This window comes from Mytilus californianus, unplaced genomic scaffold (genome assembly GCF_021869535.1).
Source record: "Mytilus californianus isolate M0D057914Y unplaced genomic scaffold, xbMytCali1.0.p SCAF_2, whole genome shotgun sequence".
Taxonomy (NCBI): Eukaryota; Metazoa; Mollusca; class Bivalvia; order Mytilida; family Mytilidae; genus Mytilus; species Mytilus californianus.
The window spans coordinates 11249119-11270014 of record NW_026262668.1 but is presented as its reverse complement, the minus strand read 5'-3'; the positions used below and the strand labels follow the sequence as shown (position 1 = coordinate 11270014).

At 33.5% G+C, this 20896-nt stretch overlaps 1 protein-coding gene across 1 annotated transcript; it reads left to right on the top strand.

Moving 5' to 3' along the window:
- The first annotated feature begins 2398 nt into the window (after nt 1-2398).
- LOC127728881 (integumentary mucin C.1-like) lies at nt 2399-2812 on the top strand. Its single transcript, XM_052236469.1, has one exon. It carries the CDS (start codon nt 2399-2401, stop codon nt 2810-2812), a length of 414 nt encoding a protein of 137 aa, XP_052092429.1.
- Nucleotides 2813-20896: the final 18084 nt, after the last annotated feature.

Sequence of the window (20896 nt, the reverse complement as noted above, 5' to 3'; positions counted from 1 at the left end):
GGTCGGACATCCATGGGGGTGGACTGCTGAACGATGTAGGAGGAGGGGGGTACAAATTCATTCCGGTCATTCCGGTATGCGATGCATGCTGTGAAGGATAATGCTGAGACATAATACTAAATGGATTTGCATCCTGTGATGATGCAAAATTGACCGTTGGCATCACATTACCACCAGATGAGTTTGTTATTGTTTGTGACATATTAAAAATGGCGGAGGAATCAAACGCACCACAATCAGTTTTACTTTGAACACGTTTTCTTTTTGGTTGCGGCTTTGTTACCCTTCTTTTATGTTCCATTAGGTCTGTTAAATACGTTAACCATACACTGTTCATATTAGAGCAACCAACCACTCCTGAAGACATCTTAAATATCATTTTTTAAGAGATGCCAAACAGACATGTCCATACAGTCCAGGGGGACATAACTCAATACTTAATTAGGTCGTCTGATCTTTAGTAATTAGTGAAGGTAATCAACACATACTAGTTAACCAAGCAAGAAAGGTTTTCTTAGAACAAAAATAAAGATAAAAGTTGCAAAAAATGTTAAATAAACGTTTCGTTTTGTTTGTAATAATATTAAAGCCATTTGAGAATTTTAAGAAATCCATTCAGTTTATTTAATTTGAAAACGTTAACAAATATAGATCTAATTCATTGCAAAGTGTGGCGTCCTTCAGGGATCAAAACCCCGTTTTAACAGCGTTTGTTTAAAGGTTAATTATGCATTGGCCACGTGTCGTTAAAAAACAAAATGATTAACAATATAATAGAGTTGTAAGGTAATAAATATTTCAGGTATTGGGCATTTGTCATTGTCATGATTAGATTATCTAATAGACAACAAACACTTTATACAACTTACCAAGTAAGTACCAAAATGTAAAACTTTGCAATAAATGGATGATAAATTCCTGCACCATATTTTACTCTTTTAATAGGGAAAATTAAGGAAAGAAAAACGGCGCGTGATATTTTTTTTTTTTAAGATTATAACTTTCTAAAAGAAAACTCATTAGAACTTCGAAATGGTGTATTTCAACTTTGCTTAACTTATTTCAACATTTTAGTTATTTGTCCTAGTTAATTGTGCGGATGCCAGATTTATGTAACATATTTCACTATCTTCATAAAGACAAATACGGATATAACATTCAAATTCTCTTAAAAAAAAACCGCTCAAGACAAACTTCTAAATTCTAGATCCCTCTGATCTTCATTATTATCGATACACTTGTCATACATGTACATCCTGAATAAATCAATTGTTATTTTTATCAAATTTGGAAATTTAAAACTTCTAAAACGTTTCCCGTAAGAGCGTAATCTTTCATTCTTCTCTATCTCTATCTGTATAGATGCACCATTGTATATATATCTTATCCCTTATGACCATGAAATTTTCCTCCAATGTGTCGTGGCTTTCTATTGGCTACTTTTTTTCAGTTAATCGATTTTCTCAAAATTCTCAGATAATCCCGGATTATCTCAGAATTTTCAGATAATCCCGGATTTTCTCCAGTTAATTATTTATCTAATTTTGTGAGGAATATAATGAATTATCTCAAATATGCATTAAGCTGAGAAAATCCCGGTTTATCTTAAAATTCTGAGATAAACCGGGATTATCTGAAAAAAATCGAGATAATCCCGATTTATCTGAGCTTAATGTAAAATAGTGAGATAATGCTAGTTTATCTGAGATAATCCTAGTTTATCTGAGATAATCTAGGATTATCTATAAAAGTGGTTCAGGCGTGCCATACATATCCCACATGTCAACTTTGATACTTTGGCAGTTTTTACTGCGTTTTGTATAATCTTAGTTGTAACACTCGCTGCCTGATTTAGGCATGATTTTATCTCAATATGATTTGGAATGATAGATGATGCACGCAGCGCGCCTTTTCTGTCTGTTTTCTTTTGTTATATTATTCAGGTTATTTTTTTCTTCTGTTTAAATTGTTTTTGATAGCAGATCGTTGATAGTCTCCGTCACATGTAAACACAGCTTTATAGACGTTGGGACGATTTAGAGCTTGATATATTGAATAATAACCTTATGAAGAATATAAATTGATTTCTAAATGTCGTTTTTCTTGATTTTCTGTGTCGTTGGGTAGCTGTCAGATTGATTCTTTTGAATGATTTCTTTTATTAAAAAAAGTAATGGTTTTCCTAACTCGACGTACTGTTTTATTTTTTACTTATGCAACTTTGCGATTCCAATTGATTTCAATAAAATGTTTGCGACTGGATTTAGAATATTTGGCCATATATTGGTATCTTTCTTCGTGGTACATATAGATAGATTATTCTACATTAGAACTTTTTACGATAAAGACATAAACTTCCAAAGCCTTCCATACATAAGATGATTATTCAATTGTAGAAATGCTAATTGCGCTTAATACAAACTCTACTCCAACTACAACAACTACGACAACTACTTCAACTTCATCAGCTTCACCAACACCAGCAATTACATCGACTAAAACAACTTCATCGAGCACAACAAATTCACTGACTACAACAATTTCACCAACCACGACACCTAGACTGACTACAACAACTTCACCAACCACAACACCTACACCGACTACAACAACTTCACCAACCACAACACCTAAAACGACTACAACAACTTCACCAACCACCCAACTGCACCGACTACAACAACTTCACCAACCACAACACCTACAACGACTACAACAACTTCACCAACCACAACACCTACACCGACTACAACAACTTCACCAACCACACCGACTACAACCACTTCATCAACTACAACAACTACATCTATAACAATACCTTCGACTAAACAGTATATTACCAGTGTCACCTCTTCTTCAACTAAATTGACAAATATTCAAGGTATTGAAATATGAAAAAATTACATTATTAACAGAATGTATTCTTTTCGATATATTTCATAAATACTATAGGAAATTCTTTTTAACCTCATGTATCAAAACATGGAATGTATGGGAAGACAATTAACAGCATAATTATTAGAAAAAGTAAAACTATCTGGCACCTTGTATTAAACACATATATTGAATATGGTTAAAAAGTTTAAAAATCTTAAAGATTTTCACAAAAATAATGAACATCGCCATCTCTCATGAGATTGACAAATACTTAATACGATGTGCATATTATTTATTTCTAAAACAAAAAAAATATCAACTTGAATAACATGTTTCTTTAAGATTGAATTCATAACTTAAGTTGTTATGAGTTTTCTTATTTGACATACACCAGAAACTAAACATAGTACACAGTGTACTTTTTTCATATAAGTCTTCAGTGGTTTTTTTTTTGTATTTTAAGAAAAATCTACACAACCAATATGTATGGACTTTGATGTGAGATGTCAAACCAGTTTCTACCAACAAATTTTATGTGGATCAAAAGATCCGCCAAGTATATCACTTGCTACTTCTACGTGTCCGAAAACATGTAATCGGTGTGAGGAATTTTTTGGTAGGTATATATGAACACTTTTTGATAATTGAATGGTTCATTTTGTAGGTTTGGTTTTTGTTTGTTTTTTTTAAGGGGAAGGGGAGGAGCATTGACCAAAGCACTTCATTCTTAAAATGTGCTCTTGGTCTACGTTTTTAAAACCTTATAAAACAACAAGAGGAGGTATTAAACTCTCATGATTACATTTCAATGTTAGAAAACAAGAAATTTTGAGTTACATCAAGCTTCTTGGTATTTTTTCCCCAAATGTACCCTACGCATTGTGTTAACAATGTCACGGAGAGGGCACATGCAGTTATTGATGTAGCACATGGTTGTTGCCTGACAAAATTGTGTGATCCTTAGAAATATATATGAAATGTAATGATTTATGTCCATTCATAAACTCAACCCGACCGACTAATATTTACAATGGAATCGTCCGATACCAAAACAACGGAAAAGTCTAAAGCGGAACAGAATTAATTCTGACGAACATGATTCGTAAAACCTGGCCAATATTATCTTCAATGCGAAGTGCATAAACAGTCTATTAATGATATATCTTGAAAATTTTATTCTACGCTAGTACTATTCTGAACTTATTTCACAAATACTGAAAACCTCTTTTTCACCCGTAGTGATAAAAGGGTTGCGGTTTTTTTTTTCTTTGTCATATTTATTGACCAATTTATTATTTTGTATACTATATTATGTTGTTCTTGTTGCACACAATATGTGCCTGAGTATATTAGTAATAAACTTGTACTAAAACTTGTACAAATATTAAATGTATAAGTCAAGTATAATAACAAATATTAACATGAAGTAAGAGAAAATACAAAGAGGATAAGAAATTGTAAGATTGTCTACCTTTTCTCTAATTCTTAGCCGATTTATCCTTTTCCTGACCTGTTGATTATTTATATTTAACCAACGTGTGGATCTCAGTTATTCATTAGTCAAAATTCAAATGTGACGTTAAATTTTCTTGTTTTCCTCTGGAATTTCTATTGTGATGTCACGAAAAAGGCGACCATGCCTGATGACGTTGCATGAAAAGAACACATATTTTTGCAGATTATTGGAAAAGAAGGATTAAGTTTGTCTGCATATTGTCTAAAAGTCATTAGAGAAACTGATTCTACCACCTATACGCGTGCAATACGATAGTTCTCCACTCTCGACAGTGAAAATTAAAACATTTAAAAAGCTCGGCGAGCATCGCGTTTTAAATTATAAAATTTACCTGTCTCGAGTGGAAAAATATCGTATCACACTCGATGCAGTGGTAGAATATATATATATGTCACTGAATTATGTCTTTTACATTTACAGCAGTATTTTATATGTGTTTACGTTTTTAAAACCTTATAAAACAACAAAAGGAGGTATTAAAATCTTTCGATTACATTTTGAATGTAAAGAACAAGAAATTAGGATTTACATCAAGCTTCTTGGTGTTTTTTTTCACAAATATACGATTGTCGTAACATTGTCACGTAGAGAACACGTCATTAGATAGAGATATAAGTTTAGAATACCACATGGTTGAAGTTTGTCAAAATTGTGTAATCCGTAGAAATAGCTATGATTTAAAAATATTAAATGCACAAGTCAAGTATAATAACAATTATTAACATGAAGTAAGCGAAAATACAAAGGGAATAAGAAATTTTAAGATTGGACAACTTTATATGTCACTGAATTATGTCTTTTACCTTTAAAACATTATTTAATATGATGTGCAGTGCTTCCGTTCTGTCATGATTTCATTTGATTTCCTTTGATCTCATTTTATTATCATTTATCCTGATCAGTTTTTTGTATTGTACTCCATACCTCACCGAATTGAAATAATTAACAAATATCAAGTGTATTCTGTCCTTAAGGTTTCTTTTTGTTTTTGTTATATACATTTGTTTACTTTATTACCAATAAATTAGCAGGTTTTCGAAAATATGCATTTGAATATAAAACACTACATACATAATTAAATGTTTTTATTACTTTTTTTGCAGCGCAGCTAACTACTTTGGCTCCACAAACTGTCACCGTTATTACACCTAAAGGTAAAAATTAACATAACTTTATAATGAGTAAAATTATTTGCGACTTGTGTTCATCAGATTTAGAACCAGTATATATATATGTTTACAAAATTTGTAAACAACCAGTGCTGCTTATAGTAAAGTGTTAACATATTATGAATTCCAACTTTTATGTTAACCAAAAGAAAGAACTCTTTTCATAAACAAATGAAAATGTTTAGTAAATGTAAATCGATTCCTACTAGACTATTCAGTAAAATAACTAGAATCGAAAATTGTAGCACAAAATGCCCGGGTTTTTTGTCGAAGAATAATACTCAGCAACTATTCTGAAAATAAATTGATGATATTAGTAGCAGTAATCGCAATGGAGCTCGTGCGATTACATTAAATTCCTTATAATGTTTATTTGTTTGCGACTGGCTATGGGATATTTCACCTTACATATACTTTTTCATGGTATATACCAACAGATAATTTTACATGAAAAATATTCACGATAGAGATGAAAACATCAGAAACCTTTAGAAAATGAATAGATGGAAGTTGAATTTCAGAAATGTCAACTACGCTGACTAAACAATCTACTACGACTAAACCAACTACGCCAACGACGACATATAAAGCAACTGCGACAACTAAAACAACTACACCTACTTCAATAACTTCACCAACTACAACATCTACAGCAACTACAACAACTTTACCGACTACAACAACAACACCGATAACAACAGCTTTACCGACTAAAACAACTACAGTGACTACAATAGGTTCACAAACCATTGGTTGGATGTTGTTTTTTGGCAATCATTTTCCATCTACTTAATTCTATATAGATATATGATAGTAAAAAGCATAGTTTGTTTTCCCTTTTTTAGTAGCCACAGCACAGCTAACATGTATTGACCAAAGCACCAAATGTTATGATCATATCTTCACAAGTATTCTGTGTTCAAACTTAGAACCAATAAATTTAAACTATGCCATTGCTACATGTCCAAAGACCTGTAATCGTTGTGCTGAGTATTACGGTAAGTTCTTAGGTATGAAAATATTATTACCATTGACAAGCCTATGTAAAAATACATTTTTATTTGATTTTACTTAAATATCTTCAATATTAGAGGTGTCGAGTGATGTAGGGCTCTGGGAACAGAGGAAGCGGTGTTGACGCGATGTCACAGAAGCAAGGGTTCGAATCCCGCTGAGTTAAGAACAAATATTTTCTTACACAAAATTTGTACAAGAGAAGCGAAAGATACCAAAAGAAAACTTAAGACTGAGCAACACGAACCCCACCAAAAACTGGGGATGATCTCAGGTGCTCCGGAAGGGTAAGCAGATCCTGCTCTACATGTGGCACCCATCGTGTTGCTCATGTTAGTACAAACCCGGTAATAAGTCTAATTTGGTAGGTCACATAGATTTAAAATTGTTGGACGAATTATATATATGTCATGGTGTTAGGCCTGTATAACCACATCATGTTACCCGATTAAGATTGTCTGTCATAAAGTTGTCATATGTTTAGACGTATATGATAAAATTATTGATGTGGCGGCATGGTAAGTAACATTAGCATCCTTAACGACAGACAAAACATAGCTGATCTAAAAGGTACACCATAAACTTGGTACTATACAACATGTTCTGTGTTACAACCCTAGATAAAGCTGACCAGGAAAAGCATTACTCGACTAACGAAATCTATATTTGCATATAGCCTAGTTGGTCGAGTAGTCTTGGACGCTGGATAAAGTGCAGGCGGTTTTGCCACGATGTCACAGAAGCAAGGGTTCGAATCCCACTGAGGGAAGAAAAAAATTTGCTAACATTGTTGGGCTAAACTTGAGACGAATAGGATATAAATGTTTTATGTAGACAGTTTAAATCATATCACTCACACGTGAAATAAAATAGACAAACAAAAAGTTATTATACAAGAATAAAAGTCAAATTGTAATTTTGATTTTTATTTCCAGCTAGTTTACAAGCTTGATGTAAGTTTTATACATTTCTTTTTTATAGTTACACGTATATTGCTCCTGTGACTGCTTAGAGCGTAACATACAGTAATAAGGTGATATTTCACCCTTTGTTTTACAATTATAAATAACTAAGTAGTTAACAGCATTTATATATTTTTTTTATATTTATTAACCATAAGATAAATTGGACGGCGCTATTTTATTTTACTCTATTTATATTAAACTGATTTTATTCGTGGATGCAGGTCCTGCTGGTTAATTGGTAACGTAATAACTTGCGGTATTTTTGCATGCAACCTACATGACATACTGACAAAATATTTCCCCTTCTTTATTTGATTTAGTGGAAAAGAGTATGTTGATTCATTAAAATTGATATTTGTCCAGTGGTGTATGTTGACAGTGGTGATAGGCTAACTAACTAGAATAGGTTATGTTATAAACTCCAGATTTACTTTCATCAGCGCAATCACTAGGCAAATCTATAAAATTTATGTTGTTTTTACTAAATTAATATATATATTACGATGTTATACTTATAAACTATGTTGGAGACACAAGGGACCAGTTGAACATTTGTTTGAATAACCATCGATCATGGTACTAAACAGATAAAACCTGTTTCCTCACGTTCATTTGATAACGTAACCTTTTGAATTATAGAACGTGAAAGCTTAGTTGAGAAAACTTTGGAATAAATAACTACATATGAAAGAGCCACATGGTTTAAATGAAATAAACGAAAACGTTATGGAAAAGAGTCTGAGTCATCCTCAACATCAAGCTTGTAATATTGACTGCTGGACGCTGCAAATGAATCTTATTACCGGACGGTATCTCACTGCAGAAAATTCAAGGAACTGCAAAAACGAAGTGTTTGCTTTAATTAACGGCATCAGCAACATTTGAAATTTCATAGATCTATACGTATACGCCTGTACGCCTATTGAGTCATAGAAAAATTGGTTTGAATCAACCTCCAAACTATCCGTGATTCCGTAATGAGGAGTACCCAAATTGCATCCATACTTAAATTCACATCATTAAAAATCAAATAACAGATGTTTTGTTTTATTTTTCAAATATTTAGAACAATTTGACATTAGTACATGCTCACTATTCATTTTTTTAAAAAGGGATGCTTGTAACATATTTTTTTTTGTTCATTTTTAAAAGATGACTTTTTGTGAACGTCGCATGGCAGCGTTTTCATACATTTTTCTTTTCCAGTGAAAGCTTCATCTGTTGATATAAACTGTGAACGTTTAGTGTATATTTGAATATATTCACCTATTTTGTAAGACATGTATAATGTCAAATAACTAAAATGCAAATTGTTTAGTCTCAAAGAAAACTTTTAAGAATTTCTCAGCTGTTTATGTTGAATAGGTGCAATTTGGGTACTCGGTGCAATTTGGGTACCGTGACGTTAGGTGCTGAACATTTAACCTCAGTTGCAAATGGTACCTCTCTTAGCAATGTATAAATTATCAATTCTAAGTACTTTTCTATTCATTTATTGTATGGCACTTATTTCATTTGGACATTTTAATTCATGGAATACACTTGTGAGAAATAGAAACATTTGTTCATACATAAATGCGAAAAAAATAAGTTAGTCATTTTACAGGTAGAAATTACATGATCTGTTGGATAAAAGTCAACGAAACAGTAACATTCCAACACAATAAAGGAAACAGGACATTTAGATATACATTGTATACATCAAAGCCTACATGCAAAACTATGATATATCATAAAACCAAAACTATCCCAGTCAGCAAATTAAGAAATTATAAAAGTAAAACATGAAAATCTTCGTAATCACGTCCTTATTTTTTAAAAACTTTTGAACATATTTTTAGTTTTCTTGACTTTCTCATTTCTGCTACAACACCATGCAGTACCTGTAACAACGAGCACAGGCAATCATCCAATTATTGAACAAATTTTATTGCGTTACAAAAATTACAAAATAATGATATTGTCACAAAGACCCAATCTTGGAACTGCCGTCTATATATTTTTTTTTTCTGAACGAATACCAAAAGGGAAGTAATTGTATTATTACTATATTTAGTATATTAATGTTTGAAAGTATCATCAGTTTGTTTGTCATAAATGAAACAACAGCTACAACCGCTTTAGTAGACAATGTGAAAAGCTCTATATATCAGCACAAGCCCAAGCCGAAAGAAATTCACTGCTTTTTTCGTCAATGTATATATTTTTTCAAGATTTTTTCAGGGATGCGAATTCGGAATGGTGTATATTTTTTTTAAGGCAGGAAGAATTTATTTAAATCCGTAATGTTTTGGTATATTTCCAACAAATGTTTGGTATGTGCAAACGTATATTGCATGGCTAAATATTTGCTATAGGTTTCATTTTCATGTGAGTTAGTTCACAAAAGGATATCCCAAATTCGATTATTGTTTTCGTTATCATATATTTTCATGAAGCAAGAATCTTGAAATCTGATTGGTTAATTATCTGGATGCACCTCAGCCCTATTGAACTTTTTAAACCCGGGATTAAAAAAAAGTAATATTTAACTTCGCGCAGCTACATGACATAAATGTCCATGCTAGTAAACACTACTACGCGTATTATATTCATTTTTAAATTTAAAACTGTAAACAAAACGGAGGAAAGTATCTTTATTAATTTATGTCTGCAAAGATGGCGGCGACAAAAATTGCTCTCCATACAGAAGTTAAAATTCTGGAGAAAAGGGCTTCATAAGAAATAAATTCTTTGTCGTGGTGTATTCAAGGATGTAAGAAATTTAACTCTGGTGTTTGAAATTCTGTATCGCCCTGATTATTCAAAGATAACTAATATTATCTCCGCTTGAACATGTTGGTCCAGAATTGTAATATTGATCCTCTGTGCACATTCTCAAGTTTTGTTCTACAACTCAGTTAAATTTCATCATAATCCATTCAGCCTGTTTGAGCGAGTTTCGTTAACAAGGCGCATGTACACGACAGTCAAAACTTTGACTGCGGGGACTAGTAAAGTTAGGGACTTTATGATGTAATTATCATTCACATGACGTTGTTCATCATCTCAATGTCCGTATTATCTAGTATTAAATATGTTGATCTTCTATTTGCTACAAGTATACTTTAGAGTTTCTGTATCATGGGTTACACTGCATATCTATATATATGCATAGCTATTGTTAAGTAATGTTTTAAATATATTCATATGGTGATATCAAAGATGATATATAAAAAAAACAGTATTCAAGGAAAATTCAAAACGGAAATTCTTTATAAAATGGCAAAATCAAAAGCTCAAACACTTCAAACTAATGGAAAACAACTGTCATATTCCTGACTTTGTACAGGCATTTCCTAATATAGAAAATGGTGGATTAAACCTGCTTTTATAGCTAGCTAAACCTCTCACTTGTATGACAGTCGCGTAGAATTCTATTATATTGACACACCGCCTCGGTGGTCTCGTGGTAGCGTGTTCGCCTCGAGTGCGGGAGGTCGTGGGTTCGAACTACGGCCGGGTCAAACCAAAGACTTTACAATTGGTATTTGCTGCTTCTCTGCTAAGCACGCGGCATTATGGAGTAAGAGCAAAGACTGGTCGGCTCGGTGCCAGAATAATGTGTCCAGGTAAGGTGACATGTCTTCCTGCGGACTGTTACCTTGTGAACTAGGACGTTAAAAATTCGGCTCAGCGTATCGGTCTAGTACAAAGCAGGGTTAATATTCATATTACATTAACATGTTCTCGTTCTGAATATGCATATTAATTTGCCGCTGGACGTTAAGCAGCCATCCATCATCCTCATCATTATATTGACAACAATGTGTGAGCAACACAAACAGACATAATAGGTAAAAATTTCAAAAATTGGGGTAAAGCAGTCAACATTGTAATATAATCTTAATCACTATAAAAAAACAAATAACTATTCCAACAAAGAAAATCAAAATGGCATATTGACATTATATAGACAAAGTACATAAGCAAAAATGAAAGACAAGAATACAAAATTGACCATAGCACAATAACACAATGGCGGGATGTACAAGTACCGAGCCACGACAAAAGTATATTACCAAAAATAGCCTAGACTGTAAAGGTTAAAAATGTACAAGGACAAATAAAAAGAACACTATAATACGTAATTAAGATGATAAACAACGTCAGAACCTAGAATCTATACTTCAAGACCATCATGTATTATTTGTGAAGTTGATACGGAGTATTTATCAACAAGGTCTTGGTATCTTTCAATGATTTTTTTAGAAAAAGGACGAGACGTTCTTTGATATAACCTTGGCTCACCAACTTTCTGCTCAGACAATGGTGATGTTTTATAAAGTCTGAGTAGCAGCTGCAAGCTCGTGCATACCGAACGAGTTGGGAAATATATATCCCATATGCAGGTGAAGTTGGAATATTGCTGCTAATGTGGGGGGAATTTATAATTTCAAAATTAAAATCGTCTCGTTTGTCATAGATTATGGTACTGAGATGACCGCCTATGTCAAATTCGAGGTGTAAGTCTAAAAATGAGGCAGAGGAAGCTATGTCTGTTGTTTTTTTTTTTATATAATTTCTAGTTCTGGGGGATATATTAATGGATCCCAATCAGAAAAGCTTGAATTGTTATTGGAAAGAACATCATCAATATATCTGAATGTGAAATTAAATGATCTGGCTTCTTTGATCTTTTTGTTTTGACAAGTGTCTGAAGGAACTCCGACTCGTATGAATATAAGAAAAAGGTCGGCAATGAGAGGAGCACAGTTCGTTCCCATAGGAATGCCGACAATTTGTTGAAAAAGTCTACATCCAAATTCAACAAATATGTTGTCAATAAGAAACTCCAGCGTACTGGTCACTTGTTCCTCTGCGTAGCATGTTTTACCTTTTTGTTCACTATTAACAAAATATGCCGTATGGTATCGTCTTGTGTGTGAAAGGTTTGATTCATTTCAGGGCATAATTTGCCTTAGGTTGTCAATTTAAAAAAAATAAAAAATCATCAAAATGGCATTAAAACGTTTATGGTGGAAGGGGAAAACTATGGACATATTTTTTTTTTCGATGAAAGAAGATAATTTCTTGCTTATTTTTATTTTCCTTTTCAGGCATTAATCTAAACGGGAGAAATGATTGTATGCTTAGCGTCTGATGATTAAATGGTTTTGTGTCAGTTTTTTGTATAATTAATGACAATACATATGTAGTCGTTTCTATAGAAATTCCAACAATTATCAAACAGAAAGTGCACAATGGATTGCAATACTTAAAATTCTTTGATTAAAATCCATATTATAAAACCATAAAATAAGGTTAATGGATTATTACAGTCGCAAACTGGGGTGGAGTTCAACCAGTTTTATGTCCACCTCGATTGCTATCTAGAAAGTATGTCGCAATCAATACACAATGAAAAAAATCCCATCTGAACAGTCAAGCTAAAAAGAGAACGGAGAACGAACACAGACTTGAACGAGGAAATGAAATCGGCACATTATTTGGAATGCAAGCTGAAGAATGTTCTCGCTACTACAAGACGATATACGACAGCTGGTGAACAGGGATAATTGACCAATATACTAATTTTGTATATCAAATAACAGTCAAGTTGAGATGGAAAAACTAATTTTAACTGAGTTTCTGTAGTTCTGCTTTGATGTAAAAATGACATTTGTATCGCCTAACAATTTATTTAAAACAGAATTCTCTCTTAACCTCAATTGAGTTATCAACTTTTGCAGTTTTCACAACTTACCCTTATAATTCGTTATATACTGTCCAATGTAACATAAAATTAAGAAGATATCACGCTAAGAGTAAAACATATATTCGTCGTAGATGATATACGCACGTCATGGCAAATAGAACAATATATGAAAATGTAAAGAACATCCCGCATAATGAACCAAAGTTCAAATGAAGTGGATGTAAGCAATTATAGGCAACTGGATTGCCTTCAACAATGAGAAAACCCAAACCGTATAGTCGGCTATAAAAGGCCCCGACATGAAAAATATGAAACAAGTGAGAAAACTAACGGCCTAATTTATAACAAAAGAATTTAAGAAAAACAAATATGACAGAAATGAACCAACGACAACCACTAAACTACAGAACTGAACTATATGACTAAAATACACATGAAATGCTGATACATATCACTGAGTCCATGCATTGCTAATTGTTTATTTTAGACTTTTTGTAATTTCGATATATGTTTTGATATGTTATAAATCAAATATGAGAATTTGAGTCAAATCGGGGAACATGAACTTGACAGCTGTTGCCCCTTTAAGTTTTCAATATGAAATGTTAGAAATGTCAAATAGTTCAGTCGTTACAAAAAATATAACATGGGTATTTCAAAAGAGACAGCATATGTTCTTCTCGATGCTTTTACCCACGAATGATACAGTACCATACAAAAACGCGTAACGAAAGGTAGTTAACAATTTCATAAACTGATGACTATTTTAGAAAATCATAATGAACTAGGTATGCGCGATATCTTTTTAAGGACCAGGCCACCGTTTCACAAAAGGTCGTAGATCGTGAAATAGGTCGTACGACCATGTTGACGATATGCGACCGTTTCACAAATATTTACGATTTACGATTTACGATAAATATTGGTCGCAAATTCCCGACTGGGTATAAGCAGTCGTAAATCGGAAAGTTTGCCAAAAGTGGGGAAATATGTGTCATGTCATGTAACAATGGCTGCATTTTTACTTTTTACAGTAAATTGTTAATTGAATAAATTGATGAACGTACAGAGGGTTACGATAATGGAATTCGTAGACTTGCGAGAGGTTCAATTGTCAGTCTAACATTAAGAAGTCATGCAATTCCAGCCCTTCTGCGGTTGTTACATCCTTTTATTTTTGAATAATTTGAGCTCCTACCATTCTGTCCCAACAAACAATTTATCTCCCTTGAAAGACTTTAAGTGGTTGTCGTTTGTTTATGTGTTACATATTTGTTTTTCGTTAATTTTTTGTACATAAATTAGGCCGCTAGTTTTCTCGTTTGAATTGTTTTACATTGTCATTTCGGGGCCTTTTTAGCTGACTGTGCTGTATGTGCTTTGCTCATTGTTGAAGGCCGTACGGTGACCTATAGTTGTTACTAGTAATTTCTGTGTCATTTGGTCTCTTGTGGAGAGTTTTCTCATTAGCAATCATACGACATCTTCTTTTTTATATTCAAAAATAAGAAACAAAACGATAAACGGTCATGTATTATGAAACGTGTTATTCATCTCACGATTGAATATTTGTTGAAAGTCTTTACTCTTTAAATACATGGATTGTACTCCTTATAACAAATGCTCAGTAGTGCCGGAGAAAGGTCCAGACAATGAAATTTGAACATTGATATTTGAACAAATTAAGTTTAAAATGCACAGAGATAAGAATGTAGAGATGTGGGTGATACGTCAAAGATACAACAATCATCAAAACTAAAAAAAAAAAAAAATCTCCTGTATTTGTTTATCCCACGAGGTCAACATCTGAAAATCGTTAAATTGGAATATTTTGTATATACATTTTTCAACATTTTTCATATGTCTTGAAGACTTTAGAAACAAAATTGCGAAGAGGTAAGGACAACAATTTCCACTGAATTTATTTCACATCATGGCAATCTTGTTACAAAAAGTCTTCTTCGATCTTTTTTTTTTGGCTCATCCCGACAGTGCAGATTAAAGGATATACTCCACGGCTCCTGTGTAAGTTTTCTTGTTTAGTAAATAAAGGGGAAAATACGCTTAAAAAGTTTCGTTGTAAAAGGTTGTAGCTTTTAAAATGTTACTAGTGACTTTTTTTTTATATTTCAGGCTTTCTCTTAGATTGTTACATTATTTGGAGAATTGCATTTAATGCCGATCTTTAATTGTTTCTATTAAATTTATTCACAATTTTTATATAAATTCGTGACGATTTAGAACTTGTCTAATGTTGAATACTATATGTTGCCCTCTAAGTGTGCTTATGTGGTTTCTTCTTGTTTGATTGCTGTCTTATTGACGTTTAACCCCTATGGTATCGACTCCGTTCGGTCCCATAACACGTTGTCCCTAGGTTCGTTCGCATACAATTTTTATGTCGGTATTGCCCGGTCAGTGGCGGATTCAGGGGGGGGGGGGGGGGGGGGGGGGTGCAAACTAGGCAACGTTATGCGGGGCCATGTAAAAAGTCTATGAATTAACCATACGTGTAGCTTCATAATGGGGGCCCAGGCCCCTTGTCCCCTTGCAAATCTGCCTCTGCTTCAAATCATCACTTTTATAAGCATTGTAAAGTTTAAATCTCAACCAACTTTCGTTATCCAGTATGACGCAGACCTGAGCTTTTTTGTGGCGAAGTCCTTTATTGGAAGTTCAATGAAAAAGATGCAACTAACTAGGTAAGCCAGATAATATCATAACAGCACAATGCCACAGGTATTAGTTTAATCAGAGGCTCCAAGAATCTAGTAAAGTTTCATGTTGATAATTATGTAACAAGGCGCTCCTATGTGCATGTATTGCTCACCTGGCATTTTTGCAAATAAAACTTATACGTGGCAATGAGATTATTCAAACATTCCAACTGAAGATTTTGGTCTTGGTCATGATGACCTATAGTTGCTTAAATCTGTTTCATTTGGATTTTGTTGGATAGTTGTCTCATTGCATGGCAATCATGATCACATATCTTTATTTTACATTATTGCGTGAACCCCTGATAGAATTTGTAGTCTTTCGGAATACCGAAAATACATCAGTAGCTGGGTTCAAATTGGACCCTGATTTAGTGACCGTCAATGGATAGGGCGTTTTAAAACTGAGCCATTTTAGCGTTACAAATTAGAGGCTCTCAAGAGCCCGTGTCGCTCACCTGTATCTGCTATGGTTTTGGAAATCATGTAAAATAAGGTTAAAATCATAATAAATAGTATTAGATACCCCAATAATGATTGAGACCAAGTTTGGATTTGGCCAAGTAGTTAAATTAAAAACAGGTCATCCCATTGTAGTCTTACAATAGTTACTGACGACCCCTTATCATTATTTATTTAAATTAGTTTCAAGTTGTGACCATTTTAAATTGTTTTTTTACAATTTTCCCATAGACTTCTGTAGTAAACCCCTATGTTTTATTTTTAGCCATGGCAGCCATGTTGGTTGGAAGGCAGGGTCATCGCAGCGAGAAACTCCCGCACCCGGAGGCATCCTTCAGCTGACCCCTAAACAAATAAGTATACTAGTTCAGTGATAATGGACGTCATACTAAACTCCAAATTATACACAGGAAACTAAAATTAAAAATGATACAAGATTAACAAAGGCCAGAGGCTCCTGACTTGGGACAGGCGCAAAAATGCGGCAGGGTTAAACATGTTTTTTGAGATCTCAACCCTCCCCCTATACCTCTAGTCAATGTAGAAAAAAACAAACGCACAACAGTACGCACAGTAAAACTCAGTATAAGAGAAGTCCGAGTCCGATGTCAGAATAGGAAACACAAGAAAATAAACAAAATGACAATAATACATAATAACAACAGACTACTAGCAGTTACTGACATGCCAGCTCCAGACCTCAATTTAACTGATTGAAAGACTATGTCTTCATCATATGAATATCAGGCACAATCCCTCCTGTTAGGGGTTTAGTATTATACCGTCATAAAATATATGAGAAGAACATAACCCGTGTCATGCCAACAACTGGTTTTAGAATAAATGTGTTAATTCCGATGCAAAGACCCTATAAGTGAATCAATATTAAAGCCAAAATATGCAATCTTTAATGACCTGACAACAGTATCGTAACTATATCCCTATCTATTATAATATTCAAAATAATAACCAAAAACTGCAAACTTTCCTTAAAATTACCAATTAAGGGGCAGCATCCCAACAACGGGTTTTCTGATGCGTCTGAAAATTTCAAGGCAGATAAATCTTGACCTGATGAACATTTTTACCCCATGTCAGATTTGCTCTAAATGCTTTAGTTTCAGAGCTATAAGCCAAACTGCATTTTACCTCCCCCCGTTCTACTTTCAGCCACGGCGGCCATATTGGTTGATGGGCGGGGTCATCGGATACATTTTTAAACCAGATACCCTAAGGATGATTTATGCCAAGTTTGGTTTAATTTGGCCCAGTAGTTTCAGAGAAGATTTTTGTAAAAGATTACAAAAATTTGCAAAAAAAAATGTTAAAAATTGATTTTAAAGGACAATAGCTCATTATGGGGTCTATTGACAATTTTGGTCATGTTGACTTATTTTTAGATCTTACTTCGCTGAACAATTTTGCAAAGGGCCAAGTGAGCTTTTCTCATCACTTGGCGTCCGTCGTCCGTCGTGAACTTTTACAAAAATCTTCTCCTCTGAAACTACTGGGCCAAAGTTAATCAAACTTGGCCACAATCATCATTGGGATATCTAGTTTGAAAACTGTGTCCGATGACCCGGCCCGCCAACCAAGATGGCCACCATGGCTAAAAATAGAACATAGGGGGTAAAATGTAGATTTTGGCTTATATCTCTAAAATCAAAGCATTTAGAACAAATCTAAATGGAGTAAAATTGTTCATCAGGTCAAGATCTATCTGCCCTGAAATTTTCAGACAAATCAGACAACCTGTTGTTGGGTTGCTGCCCCTGAATCGGTAATTTTAAGAAAATTTTGCAGTTTTTGGTTATTATCTTCAATATTAATATAGATAGAGATAAACTGTAAACAGCAATAATGTACAACAAAGTAAGATCTACAAATAAGTCAACATTACCAAAATAGTCAATTGACCCCTTAAGGAGTTTTTGCCCTTTATAGTCAATTTTTAACAATTTTTCGTAAATTTTGTAATCTTTAACAAAAATCTTCTCCTCTGAAACTACGGAGATCAAACTTGGCCACAATCATCATGAGGGTATCTAGTTTTATAAATGTGTCCGCTGACCCCGCCTACCAACCAACATGGCCGACACAGCTAAAATATATCACAGGGGTAAAATGCAGATTTTGGCTTATATCTCTAAAATTAAAGCATTTAGAGCAAATCTGACAGGGAGTTAAAATGTTCAACAGGGTAAGATCTATTTGTCCTAAAATTTTCAGACAAATCATACAACCCGTAGTTGGGTTGCTGCCCCTGAATCGGTAATTTCAAGAAAATTTTGCAGTTTTTGTTTATTATCTTGAATATTATTATAGATAGAGATAAACTGTAAACAGCAATAATGTTCAGAAAAGTAAGATCTACAAATAAGTTAAATGACCAGAATGGTCAATTGACTCCTTAAGGAGTTATTGCCCTTTAAAGTCAATTTTTAACAATTTGTTTGCAAATTTTTGTAATCTTTAACAAAAATCTTCTCCTCTGAGACAAATTTAACCAAACTTGGCCACAAACATTATTCGGGTATCTAGTTTATAAAATGTGTCCGATGACCCCGCCTACCAACCAACATAGCCGACATAGCTAAAAATAGAATATAGGTGTAAAATGCAAGTTTTGTTTATTCTTTTTTGAACCGTTATAGAGAAAATCTTAAAGGAGCAAAAATGTTCAGAATAATGAGCTCTACCAATTGTCCATATACGTCAAAACTGTTAGACAAATTCTTATAGGAGTTATTGCCCATAAATGACATATTTTACCATTTATTTTTTTCATTTTTGCTTATTATCATGAAAACTATGACATTTAGAGAGAAACATTTTTTTCTTCCGTTATGCCTTATATGATTTAAATTATAATAGATAAATAGACACTTTTAATCACAAAAATGATCAGCAAGGCAAGATCTATTAAAAAGACAAATTTTGCCGATATAGTTAGTAGACTGTCACTCTTCATAGGAGTGATTGACCTTAAACAAGGATTTTGTTTACCCTCTTTTGTATTTTGAGCAAAAACTAAAGAAGATAGAAACTAAACTTGAGACTACTGTTATAGTAGTCTCAGACTAAACAGACTAAAAAATCAGTTATACAAGATCAACAAAATAGAGATTTTTGTCATGAAGTCTATTCTCGTCTACAATGTTGGAGAGTGTCCTTTGTTTGATTTGCACATAGACCAAGGTGAGCGACACAGGCTCTTTAGAGCCTCTAGTTTGAAATTATAGCAACTTTGAATGTCTGCCATGCTTCATGTGAAAAATATTTTTTTTAATCTTGAAATGTTTATATTTTCAAACTGGATACAAAAACAAATAATCATGATTCATTTCTTTAAACTTCTGAAAAAACGACTGTTTTCCCATTTAAATGTCGACTTTAGCCAGGAAGCTACCTCAAATTTCCCAAAAAAGCACCTCAGAATGGAACATACAGTGGTTGCCTTCTATCTAGCACGTTGTAATGTTGTCTATCGGAAGAGAGATAAATTATTTTTTGGAAGAAAACTATGCCTAACATTGAACAGCATTTTGCTTAGGTTCTTCTGTTACCTATTCTGACATCGGACTCGGACTTCTTTTAAACTGAGTTTAACTGTGCGTATTGCTGTGTGTTTGTTTATTCTACATTTGCTAGAGGTATAGGGGGAGGTTGAGATCTCACAAAACATGTTTAACCCCGCCGCACATTGCGCCTGTCCCAAGTCAGGAGCATCTGGTCTTTGTTAGTCTTGTATGTTTTTTTAAATTTTGGTTCATTTATATGTTTCGGAGTTTAGTGTGACGTCCATTTTTGCTGAACTGGTACACATTTTACGGGTGCGGGATTTTCTCGCTGTGTTGAAGACCCATTGGTGGCCTTGGGCTGTTTTTCTGCTCTTTGGTTGGGTTGAGGTCTCTTTGACACATTCCCCGTTTCCATTCTCAATTTTAGTCTTAAGATTTTGCCATCATTATTCAAATTGTACTTTTATCTTTTTATCAAGGTAGATTTTTTTATCGATTTAGATCAACAGATTAATATGGTGAAAACACATGCACTTGGCAGACACGATAAACAGTCATTTTGCAATACACCTTATCGCTATTTATTCAAATCCGGATAAGTTCTAAAATTACAACCTTTTAGCGATCTGGGGCCCTGTTTAAACAATATATTATGCATTAAACTTTTCAAAGAGAAATGTTTAAACAATCGTAAACATTACAAACAATGCATTTTTATTACTTTAATTTGTGTTTAAAAAAAGTGAATCATAATATAATTTATCAAAGTTTCAAAATGTTTGCTTTCTAAACTTTTTCCTCACTTAGCTCGTTACTGATGACCTTTGTTTTTGCAACACTTGACCCAAACAAGAAGTTGTCTAAGTGACTGTTTTTTTTTCGGATTGGTCTAAAGGTAGCGATAAGATGTATTGTCCCTCCGTTTGAGTCAACCTTATAAATCAAAGCGACAAATAG